The following is a 13,375-nucleotide window of genomic DNA, read 5'->3' on the forward strand; positions in this document are numbered from 1 at the left end:
TTTTATTTTGTATTTTATTTGATATTTTATTTTATTCATTTATTTATTTTATATTTTATTTTATTTTGTTGTTTTTTTATTAAATTTTTTATTTTATTCTTTTTAGTTATGTTTTATTTACTTATATATATTATATATATATTATTTTATTTGAATATAATTTTATTTAGATTTATTTCATATTTAATTGTATATTTTATTTCATTAGCATTTCAAAGCATCTTTCGTTATATGGTTTATTCTGTAAAACTATGTGTTTAATGAACTGAATATTCTGTTAACTCTTGTCCCATTTTTCTCTGTGTTTCTCCTGAAGGTGAATCCCAGAGCATGGAGGCGTTTGACCGTCTGCTGAGCGGCTCGGTGTCTGAATATGTGCAGTCCAGTGCTGCGATTGGTGGAGACGTAGCGAAGCATGTAAGTCTGAGTGACTGTAAATATCTGTCGGTGCTGATTTTACAGATGGAGGATGAGCAGAGGCAGATAATACAGGAGTGAACTCATTCTCCTGTAAGAGCTCTTAGTTTACAGTAGAGAAGTACGACTCAGGGCTCACAGCTGCTGCGAATCCGGCTTCACATTACCCTGCTATATTTGACAATCGGCTTCTCTGGAGCCACTGGAACTACCACAATCCTACAGAACTGAAGCCTGGCTCACACTGAATACGTTTACACGGACACCTATGCTTTAATTTTAATATGATTAAGACAATACTCTGATTAAAAGTGTAAACATTGTTTTTTTTCATGTTTTTAACCCTTGTTGGGGTGTTTTCAGCCACTCTGGGGTGATTTTAAGACTTCATTTGGCCTTAAAATAAATTTTGGGCGTCTTATTTTGACACATACTTTAAGACTTTTTCAATAGATACACTTGCAAATTGACTCCCCTTTGGGTATGTTGGTGGCTGTTCCTGCTCCATTGACTTCTGTTATAATCATAACATTACGACAGCTGGGGACCATGTTGGGGCTGTCTGACACGCAACAATCATTCATTCATTTTCATTCAGCTTAGTTCTTAACTTATCCAGCATATGTTTTACGCAGCGGATGCCTTTCCAGCCGCAACCCAGTACTGGGAAACACCCATACACTCTCTCATTCACACACACTCATACACTACGGCCAATTTAGTTAATCAGTTCCCCTGTAGCGCATGTGTTTGGACTGTGGGGGAAACCGGAGCACCCGGAGGAAACCCATGCGGACAAGGGGAGAACATGCAAACTCCACACAGAAACGCCAACTGAGCCAGCTGGGACTCAAACCAGCGATCTTCTTGCTGTGAGGTGACAGTGCTAACCACTGAACCACCGTGCCGCCCCATTAAAGGTCTTGTTCTGCTTAATATTGTAATAAGATTTTGATGAAAGTTTCCTGATATGGAGATATTTGAATGTCCAAACTTTTTCTCATGGCTGTAAATGACTGGACTTGCTGTCTGCAGCAGTGTGCTGTAGAGTGTGGGCGCAGTCGCTCACAATCAGCCATTTGTCAGCGAGCGCTTTGGTCGTAACACAAGCTGCTTTTTGTTTTTGAGGGCCTGTAGATACATTTGTGGCTTATTTGTCATGGTGGATCGGTGGACAATGTGCTGAACACACACACACACACACACACACATGTTTGTTTTTGTGAAAAGCGGGGACATTACATAGGTTTCCATTCATTTTATACTGTCCAAACCGTATATTATATTGCCCTCACCCCACCCCTAAACCCAACCATCACAGGAGACAGTGTGCAGCTTTACTCTCAGATTAAACTCACCCTATGGCATTTATAAGCATTTTGAGAAATGAGTACGTCACCAATATCCTCATATTTCACCTGCTTTTTGTAATACCTGTGTCATACCCATGTCATTATACAGATTTGTGTCCTGATATGTCACAAAAACACGTACACACGCACACACACACACACACAGGGCCGGCCCGTGGCATAGGCAGTATAGGCCAATGCTAAGGGCGCTGTACATCCAGGGGGCGCCAGAAATGAACACGGTTAAGTTGGTTTTGTTTTCGGTATTCCTGACACGTTCAGTGATAGACGGCAATAACTCAAAAACCTCTTACCCTAAAAAGATCTAAAGCAGGGGTGTCCAAACTTTTTTGGCCAAGGGCCTGATGCAAAAAAAAAAAAAAAAAAAAAAAGTTGTCCCGGGCCAAATTTTACACAGACATATATATATATTAGCACTTTATTAGCATGAAAAAACTGCTGTTGTTGAGCTGATAGGGCAGCTGCTAATTGTTTTACTTTTTGATCTTGTTCGGCACAAGTGTAAGAGCTGAAGGCCTGATGTTTTGTTTCATAATGTATTTTAATATTAACTTCCTTCATTACTTCAACTGATTCCTGGCAAATTAAACACATTTTCCGCTGACCTCTGTGAAGAAATATTCTTTTCCCCAACGTGACTGAAATTTCCTGCGCTCACTGTGGATTTTCCTTTTTCTTTGTTTCGCCATGGCTTGCCAAAATGTGAATCAAAATGTTATCAATTATGTTTCCTTCAGTTTTTTTGGTTCGTTTTGTGTCATAACAGGAACTGCTGCCTAATTGAAGGCATGTCATAGCGACACCCGGTGGTTATTTATTTAGTTACGTTCATTTTTGTTTAGCGGGCCAGATTCTATTAATATTTATCAAAAGCCTCGTGGGCCGCCACAAAACTGATTGCCGGCCGCAGATGACCCGCGGGCTGTAGTTTGGACACCCCTGATCTAAAGTGTGTTTAGAGCAAAGCTGGTTATGTTTCACAGGTGTCTTTTTCTTTTTTTCGGTCAACATTTCAACCACTGCTCTATTTAAGCCGGTAAGGGACCATCGGAAAAGTGCTTCTTTTTTTCTTTTTGCTCCGTCCTGCGTGTTTTATTTTAAACACAACTAATTTTCTCTTAAATGAGCACAAACAGTTACTAAAGAAGTCGAATGCTTCATTATAGATCTGTGCATTCTCACATTAACACCTCTGTTATCAAACAAAACACAATGAGAGATTCATCTGCTGCTCTTCACTAAATAACTCTAGTAACCTTAATCAATACGCAAATACAATTAAAAGTGAAATAGATTTTAAAGCTTTATTTAATTTCTGGATAGGCCATTGATTTTAATAGGCTAAACCTTTTATTTTATTGTCAATATTTTCTAATGTTTGCTATGTCTCTATCATTTGAAGCTATTTGTTGTCCCATATTTTTTACATCCCAACGTTGACAGATTGCTAATCAATAAATAGCTATAGTGCTGTCTGTTAGTTTTGACGTCAGCTAATGTTATGGAAGGGCATAGATGTTATGGAAAACAGTAATATTAATGTAAATACCCCCATCATTCCTTCCTCAAGCAAATGTGTAAATATTAGATCTATTCAGCATTAATGTTAATTGCATTGGCATATTTATCTGACGTTTTCCCAGCTTGTAGTAGTCGATCAAAAAGCTGTTTAGTTTCCTATGACTACACCAGCAGTGGAAGTTACTGCGATGTGACGGGGCGCCACCTGAAATCTTGCCTAGGGTGCCAAATTGCTTAGGGCTGGGCCTACACACACACACACACAGACTTTTTCTGCTGCTGGAATGTAATATTATGAGAGGAGAGATGGAGATGGAGAGTAAGAGAGAAAGAGAGAAAGAGAGATGTATGAGTCCTCTTTGTGGCCACTGGAGCTCCTCAAGATCAGCACAGACAGGAAACATTTCTCTAGGAGGATAATAAGAGTTGAGAAATGACTGTGTGTTTGTGTGTGTAAGTATGATGGAGTGTGTGTGTGTGTGTGTGTGATTGTGTGTGTTAGAGAGAGAAAGAAAGATAGTGAGTGTGTGTAACTGTGTGTGAGAGAGAGTGCTAGTATATGTGTGTTAATTAAATGAATCAAAATTGTATTGTAATTTGAACAAAAAGTGACACGAATAAGACCTAAAAACATTATTAAAATACACTAGAAAAATATAGGGTTGAGTACTGAAACTTGGTGCCGCGTTTCCACTATCGCGCCTAAAGCGAGTGAGCCAAGTCCAGTCGCGTTCCCACTGTCACTTCCGGGGCCTAATAGGGCCAAAGCGGGGCTTTCTCGGGGCCAGCGGCCGGCCTTTTTCGGCCGCCGAATACCTTGGGCCAAAGAGGCCAGCTGGGGCTTCAGAGCGGAGTGAAAGGAGAGGCGGACACAGTTTTCCGATCTCACACGAGTACGTGCGCCAAACACATAAAAAAATAAGGGAAAGAAAGCATCTAGCCTTATAGACTGTAATTGTAAGGCTGTTACATAAAATAATGAAGTTTTTATTTAAAAGTGACATTCTTTGCTGCGTCCTCCTCGATGTTTCAATAACGCATAATAATCTTTACACCATATTAAAGACAGCAGATAGTAAAGGTTTTCAAGAGGTTTTGTCAAGTTTAATAGGTGTGTTTGTGCATGTTTAGATGCCTGTATGTGTGTGTGAGACCGAGCAAAAGAGCGCTCCCTTCACAGCTCTGTTGATGTCGCGAGCGGCTTTTTTCTTTTTGTTATTTATTTTGGAGATATGCACAATACGAATACAACAGAAAGACGTTGTTAAGAAACTTAAAAATTGACGTGTCCACTTTTGTAGACTCAAAACAATAGTGTCATATCTTCATAAAATAAGCTGTATTGAAATAATTTAAAGAATTACAAATGTCGGATATGATAAAATCACATTAAATAAATAAACCAATATAAAACAAAGAAAAGCTAGCTATGACAGTTTAGGTAGCGTATATACAATACATAAATCAAACCGTTTTTTAAGCCATAATAAACTTTCATTTTACATTCTAGAAAAAAAAAAGATTTTCGATATTTTCTAAAAACAATAAACACCGGAGGAGGTCTGAATATTATTTATAAAGTATTTGGATACGGTGATATTAATCAAGTCATGCAAACAGAGCATTTTTTAGTGAGTGAAAGCAGAAACTAGGTGACCTTTTTTTCTGTCCTGCAGCGTCTTTTTATAAACGCATCGGGGGAAACTGCAATTACAAACTGTGTTACAAATTAAAAAAAATTGTATTGTAATTTGAACAATAAAGTGACACGAATGAGACCTAAAAACATTATTAAAAAACACCAAAAAAAATAGGGTTGGGTACTGAAACCTGGTGCCACGTTTCCACTATCGCACCTAAAGCGAGTGAGCCAGGGCGAGCCAAGTCCAGTCGCGTTTCCACTGTCACTTCCGGGGCCTAATGGGGCCCAAGCGAGGCTTTCTCGGGGCCAGCGGCCGGCCTTTTTCTGCCTACCGAATACCTTGGGCCAAAGAGGCCAGCTGGGACTTCAGAGCGGAGTGAAAGGAGAGGCGGACACAGTTTTCCGATCGCACACGAGTACATGCGCCAAACAAATAAAAAAATTAAGGGAAAGAAAACATCTAGCCTTATAGACTGTATTTGTAAGGCTGTTACATAAAATAATAAAGTTTTTATTTATAAGTGACATTCTTTGCTGCGTCCTCCTTGATGTTTCAATAACGCATAATAATCTTTAAAAACAATGAACACCGGAGGAGGTTTGAATATTGTTTATAAAGTATTTGGACTCGGTGATATTACTCAAATCCTGCAAACAGAGCATTTTTGGGTGAGTGAAAGCAGAAACTAGGCGACCTTTTTTTTCTGTCCTGCAGCGCCTCTTTATAAACGCATCGGGGGAAACTGCAAATACAAAATGTGTTCTGTGTCCTCAAACATGTGTTGATGTTTTTATATGACGTGCTAAAATTTAAAAATTTAATTTACATAAAGAGCTTTGTGAAAAGCTGCTGAGCGCAACGAAATATAGGCTATATTTTATTACTTGCTCTTATGTCCTGAAACAGTTAACACTTTCCTTAAGATCGCAGAATAATATGCAACATCCTTAACCCTTAAAGACCTAGAGGTATTTTGTGAGCACCTAATGGGCCTATATTATACATTTTTTTAAAGCAGTTTTTATTTTTATTTTTAGCAGTCTGCCTCAAGTGTCATATATCATTTTAAACAGGAGAACCGAAGCTTCAATCTGTATCATTTAAAGGTCCAGTCTAAAAAAATTTTTGGTCCAAAAACATATGAACAGACAGAAAATATTCCAGAATTTTAAGAAACACGGTTTTAAAAAGATGTGTCATTTTCTAGTTAGTACAAACAAAACCTCATGAAGTTTATTTTTTTTTCTTTAGAAATACATGCTATGATGTTTTATACTTCCAAAATAAAGTTTGTCTACATCCACCATTCCCTGAGCAAGTTATAGCATTTTATTCCAATGTTATTCTATTCTATGACAATACTCTGATTAAGAGTCTACCATGTAAACATATTGGGCCCTATCATACACTCGGCGCAGTGTGGCGCAAGGCGTGGCGCAGTAGTCTTTAGGTAGTTTCAACTTGGTGCAAGGGTCGTTTTGAGGCGTTGCGCTATGCTGTTTAAATAGCAAATGCATTAGCGCTCATTTGTGCACCCATAGGCGTTCTGGTCTAAAAAGGGAGGCGTTCTGAGGCGTTCTGCTGGCGCATTGCTATTTTGAGAGTCTATAATAGATTTTTTATTGGACCAAAACTAACCCGGTCTAAACTCCGGTGCAGAGTTGCGCCTCACTTACGCACTGCTTAATACACACAAGAGAGCAACAGGCAAATATCATTACATATGAAAAAATTTAAATATTAAGGATATATATAGGATAAAATAAGAATAGATATAGAATATAAATATAAAGGATTAAAATATTACAAAACATATTATTTTCTAGCCGACATAAATATGAAAAATCACTGCTTTTATGTCTTCTTCATCTCGGGAGGCTTTTTCAGTTCATTCATAACAATTTGCTTTTGTATAATGTTATTATTATTAGCAGTGTTATTTATTATATCCATATTTATATTTGTTTTATTAAAAACAAGCTTAGATTTGCCCACCTGTCAGGTTTTAGACCAAATGGGGCACAGCATGTGTTTTAGGATATAACTCAGGTTTTTGAGCACATTTTGCTATTATTATTCATTTATTCGTTTGCTGGAAATTAGAACTGAATTTAGAAATAGTTTTAAAACGAATATATGCACTTAACAAACAAAATTAATTATTTATAGACTAATTGATGTCTGTGCGTAAAGGTTTCCCTATCCAAGAGCGAAAGTGAAAGTGATCCATTATCTCTCATTCTCATGCAGGAGATGCTCTGTTTAACAGTTTTCTGTTAAAAAACTGTCAACTGTGAACTGTTTGCTAGTGAAATGCTAATTTTTTCCACTTAGACTTGCTTTTCCACTTAGACTTCCTGTAAATAGCGAATGCACTCTTGGCGCAACGCAGCTGACTCTTAAAGGGAATGGGAGATGACACTGTAATTGGTTTATTCTTAAAACACACCTATAACTCATTAAGAAAATAAACTTAACCCTTTTAGACCATGCGCCGAAGCGCAAGGCAGATTTCCCGTCCTTAAATTAGCAAAAACGCGTCCTGACACACCCTGAAAGCATTTGCGCCCTGCTTTTTGCGCTGTGCGCATGGACCGTCAAAATAGAGCCCATTGTAGTCAATATATCTTATTTCTAAGACAACAACAAATCCTGTACCACGTCAGATGTCATTCCCTCGCTGTAAAGTAGCGCTCCCGCTTTTTTTTTTTTTTTTTGGCCTGTGTGCGCATCCTAAATATTTACAAGCATGGTAATTCTTCATTAGTATTGGTTCAGACACCGGTACCACTTTAAAAGTATTGATTTAGCACCATTATCGAAATAACCCCAACCCTACTGTACATCTAAATGTATTAAAACATCATTGTGCAGTTTATTTAATCCTCTTCAGTCATGAGTGAGCCTTAAAGAGCTGCTATCCCGTCTCCATTTCTCCAAGTGCAGGCTGATGATCAAGCTTTAACCAGCAGCATTCATGCAGAGCTGACCTTCTGAACCTGGAGGTGTGGGAATCAGCCATTATAACTCTAGTGAAGAGCGTTTACCTCCAAAGGCAGTGTTGGCCAATCTCAGCTCCTCATCAGTGCTGGAGGAGAGGGATTTATCTCTGTGTTCACAGCCTTTTACGGTCAAACAGGCCTGTGTGTGGATTTGCCTCAATTTGTGTGCATTCGAGGGCTCAGTTCTGTCCCGTTTAGGAGGTTTCTTCAAGGCTTTGGTATTTTCTGTCACTTGGGCTGATCTTTATGTTACTAACTTTTATGTATATTTTTTATAATTATTTTTCGGGGTTTTCACCTTTATTTTTGACAGGACAGTAGAGAGAATTGACAGGAAAGCATGGGGAGCAGAGAGAGGGGAAGGATCGGCATAGTACCGCGAGGCGGAATCGAACCCGGGTCGCCGCGAGCACCGGAGTGCATGTGTCAACACACTAACCACTACACCACTGGCGCCGACACTTTTATGTATATTTTAAAATCTAACTTAAAAATAATAATCAGTGCTGGGGCGAGGCAGTGGCGCAGTAGGTAGTGCTGTCGCCTCACAGCAAGAAGGTCGCTGGTTCGAACCTCGGCTCAGTTGGCGTTTCTGTGTGGAGTTTGCGGTACAGGTGAATTGGGTAGGCTAAATTGTCCGTAGTGTATGAGTGTGTGTGTGAATGATTCCCAGAGCTGGGTTGCGGCTGGAAGGGCATCCGCTGCGTAAAAACTTGCTGGATAAGTTGGCGGTTCATCCCGCTGTGGCGACCCCGAATTAATAAAGGGACTAAGCCGACAAGAAAATTAATGAATGAATAATTAGTGCTGGGCGAAGACTAATCGCATCCTAAATAAAAGTTTTTTTTGTCATAATGCATGAATATGCACAGCCGGAGGGTGTACAAACTCCAGGGTAAGGCGCTGCCCGTTAATGCATTTTTAAAAATTTGTGACCGACCAAGAAGAGGTTTCAACAAAAGCCTGTTTTCGCGATTGTTTTAGACCACAGGTGTCAAACTCAGTTCCTGGAGGGCCGCAGCTCTGCACAGTTTAGTTCCAACCATAATTAAACACACCTGATCAAACTAATTGAGTCCTTCAGGCTTATTTGAAACCTACAGGTAAGTGTGTTGGAGCAGGGTTGGAACTAAACTGTGCAGGGCTTCGGCCCTCCAGGAATTGAGTTTGACACCCCTGCTTTAGACTTTCCGATTATGGGAGAAATGACTTGGAATAATAAACGGCAGAAAACGGTCAAACTACTTACTCTACAAATAAATGTTTGCATGATTATATACATCCAGGTAGATTAAGGAAATATGAGAATAAGGAAATATCAGTTTGCAACATCAAACAGCGAAACGAGCAGTTTTTAACGTCTTAAAATGAATAGAAGTGAATAAGACCGGAAGTCTCGAGCCAAAAAGATTTAAATGGCTGCGCCCGCTCATCTGCAAAGAGTAAGGTGTGAAGGGAGATCTGTTTAGAATTGTTAGGTGAAACGCCAGTCTGGATGTGGATCGTTTTTGTTCTAAAATGCCATTTTAAAACTAAGGCGTGTAGGTGTAAACGGGGTCTGAGTGTGTGTTATGCGCGAGCGGGTTGCTGCATTGTGGCAGGACAGAGGATATACAGTTAAAGTCAGAATTATTAGCCCTAACTAATTTCTAACAACTGATTTATTTTATCTTTGTCATGATGACAGCCCATAATATTGGACTAGATGTTATTCATCATACTTCTATACAGCTTAAAGTGACATTTAAAGGCTTTACTAGGGTAATTAGGGTAAAGTTAGGGTAATTAGGCAAGTCATTGTATAGCAGTGGTTTGTTCTGGAGACAATCCAAAACTAATATTGCTTAAGGGGGCTAATAATATTGACCTTAAAATGGTTTAAAAGCAATCTAAACTTTTATTCTAGCTGAATCAAAACAAAGAAGACTTTCTCCAGAAGAAAATATATTAAATGATGTTAAACATCATTCATTCCTTCATTTTCTTTTCGGCTTAGCCCCTTTATTAATCCGGGGTCGCCACAGCGGAATGAACCGCCAACTTATCCAGCAAGTTTTTACGCAGCGGATGCCCTTCCAACCGCAACCCATCTCTGGGAAAATGTTAAACATCATTTGGGAAATATTTGAAAATGAAAAAAAAATAATAATTTTGACTTCAACTGAATATGATACAAATTCTGTGCACATTTAAATAACTATGCCAAAAATGCTAATCTTGTTTTCTTTGTTTCAGGCTGAGATGGTGAATAATGCTCTGCAGGTTCAGCGCACTCTCCTCAAAATGGCCATGACACACCAGGAGCCAGCAAAGGTACAATAAGGGTGCTAATTAAAAGGGGTTTGGTAGGATTTAACCTCCCTAATTAACACTTGATTTCCCTTGAAGGATGTCAAAAATAAATGTAAGCCCTTTAAATAGTGAGAAATAGATCCTCTGATCTTTATCTTAAATAATATTATTAATATTAATACTGCGGTCTGTGTGAGTCCTAATGCCCCAGTATAGATAAGGGGACACTATACTGTCAGTGAGCGCCGTCTTTCGGATGAGACGTTAAACCGAGAACTTGACTCTCTGTGGTCATTAATAATCCCATGGTACTTCTGGTAAAGAGTAGAGGTGTAACCCCGGTGTCCTGACCAAATTCCCTCCATCGACCCTTACCCATCATGGCCCCCCGATCATCCACATCTACCGTATTGCCTCTATTACTTACTCTCCACTTCACCTATAGCTGGTGTGTGGTGAAGCGCTGGTGCTGTTGTCCTGTGGCTGCTGTCACATCATCTAAGTGGATGCTGCACACTGGTGGTGGTGTGGAGAGACCCCCCTCATGAATGTGAAGCGGTGTGGGTGTAATTACCCTAACTTTACCCTAATTAACCTAGTTAAGCCTTTTAATGTCACTTTAAGCTAAATACTAGTATCTTGAAGAATATCTAGTCAAATACTATTTACTGTCATCATTGCAAATATCAAATAAATCAGTTATTAGAAATGAGTTATTAAAACTATTATGATTATAAATGTCTTCTCTCCCTTAATCATAAACTGGGCAAAATATAAAAGATTTCAGATTTAACAGAAGGGCTTTTAATTCTGACCTCTACTGTATACAGCAGAAAAACTAAATGTTGCACTGTTTTCCAATATCTTGCAGATCTACTACACTGAAACAAATGACTGTTTGGTGGAGTAAAATCCAAATCGATTTACTCTAATAATTAATTTTTAATTGTAAATTTTATTCAATTCAGGGTTCAACGCTAAGTATTTTTTCTACTGGTCCGATCGGGCCAGTAGTTCAGATTTTTACTTACCCTGCCAAAATTTTCCCTGGCCCCACCAAAAAAAAAAAGGAAAGTTAATAGCTATTTTTAGCCACAAATTTTAAATAATGTGTCGAAAATAAAGTCTGTGAATCTAGAATTTCAATACTTAAAAAAAAATGTTTAATATAAGTGTTATGCCAACAAAAAGAGCAGTATGGAAAATGTAGAGGTATTGTATTGCAGTTCGAAATTATTTAAAGGGTCACGAAACACCAAAACACATGTTTTGAGCTGTTGACTGTCGTATATGTGTCCCACACTGCTAAAAACACTATTAGGACACCTATATTACACTAAAACGTGAAAATTGGTTGTTTTTGCGTTATTTTGAGCAAATTTGTAATTCCGGTTTGAAACTAATTTTTGAAGCTGCGTCACGGCCATGAGATCTTGGCGTGTATTCCAGTGTGCAGACTGGACGTCTGTGCCAGAGTGTCCCGTATTACATCTCTGAGTGTGTTGCATTGATTCATGAGCATGGCTTGGTTCAAACCAATCAGCGCGCTCCATTATGTATGCGCTGCAACTTCATTAATATGCATGCTAGCTTTCTTAGACTATACCTGAAACAGTGTTCAGAAGGCAGAGAGAAAACACACGCCGTGTTGCCAAAAGGAATGAGAAAAGAATAAGAAATGTTTGGAGATACGGGTCATCAGTGTTGCTTTCATAATGTGTAGGTTTTGTTTCATTTTCGCTCTTTGAGCGTGCTGCTAGACTGACGCGTGGATCAGTGCTCGCTCACATCAATGGTGAGATCTGGATTTGCTGCTCGTCTCCTTTAAAAAAGACGCAGCTCCAGTATGAGCTGATTATTCCTGTCTACAGATTCGGTTAGTGTGTGCGATCAGCGCCCTTTCTTTGTTCATTCAGATGGCAAAGTTATAGTTGGTATGGTCAGCAGAACTCTTCCAGTGTTTAAAGACAGACCTTAGTCAGAATGATTTCAAAGTTACTTATGCTGCAATCACACCAGATGCGGCACGCGCGTCAAGCGCAAGTGATTTACATGTTAAGTCAATGCAAACGCACGAATAGACATCCTGCGGCGCGATACGCGCGAATGACGCAAATTGCGCAAATGGTGCGGGGCGAATTGAGCGTTTTGCGCGTTTGACTTATGCTGCGTTCACACCAGATGCGGCACGCGCGTCAAACGCGAGTGATTTACATGTTAAGTCAATGCAAACGCACGAATAGACATCCTGCGGCGCGATACGCGCGAATGACGCAAATTGCGCAAATGGTGCGGGGCGAATTGAGCGTTTTGCGCGTTTGACTTATGCTGCGTTCACACCAGATGCGGCACGCGCGTCAAACGCGAGTGATTTACATGTTAAGTCAATGCAAACGCACGAATAGACATCCTGCGGTGCGATACGCGCGAATGGCGCGGCGTGAATGACGCAAATTGCGCGAATGGCGTGGGGCGAATTGAGCGTTTTACGCGGTTGACGAGCTTAACGAGCGTTTCGCGCGAATCTCTCGATTTCGAAAATCTATTCAGCGGACATTCGCGCCGCGTAAACCAATCAGAAGCTTGCTCTTGTAGGGGTGTGATTTTGACGTAGAACCTGTTGTCGGTGTTCCGAGGGAAATCCTCCAGCCTTCACCGACAACAGTTCATCAAACTGGGCTGGGCTCAGTCAGAAGCACCGCTGAAAGACACACGAATGAAGAGAGTAAACTCAAATGTTCACGCGGCTATTTACGCGCGAATAGCGCGATTTATCCGCGCGTTCCGCATCTGGTGTGAACACAGCATTACAGTACGTTGATATCACTACAATATTGAAAGATCCGCTGTAAATGCTGCTCTCTGTGTGTAAACACGTGAACACTGTAAGCTAACTTTTGCCGACCGTCGTGTTGAATTTTCGTCGTATTTTACAGAGAAATGCAGAGGTTTTTTTTCTCCAATACGATGTGCGGTATCAAACATTTCACCGTCATTAAACACACTGTCTTTCTCCCATGCGTGTGTTTGTTTTTCCTCTGTCCTCAGCACGTGCCCAAATGGCAACTCCCATTTTTATTCAAACTTTTCCCATTTTCCCTCCCCCGACACTCCCTCCTAAACAGAG

The 13,375-nt window shown here is 39.7% G+C and overlaps 1 protein-coding gene across 1 annotated transcript in view; it reads left to right on the forward strand.

Annotated features, from left to right (window-relative positions):
* Positions 1–13,375, forward strand: part of cap2 (cyclase associated actin cytoskeleton regulatory protein 2) — a 66,855-nt gene that overhangs the window by 12,020 nt on the left and 41,460 nt on the right. Inside the window, 2 exon segments of the mRNA NM_200836.2 lie at positions 317–417; positions 10,192–10,269. Coding sequence (NP_957130.2) covers positions 317–417; positions 10,192–10,269 — 179 coding nt within the window.

The sequence above is a fragment of the Danio rerio genome, chromosome 19, assembly GCF_052040795.2.
Source record: "Danio rerio strain M-AB ecotype USA chromosome 19, GRCz13ab, whole genome shotgun sequence".
Lineage (NCBI taxonomy): Eukaryota > Metazoa > Chordata > Actinopteri > Cypriniformes > Danionidae > Danio > Danio rerio.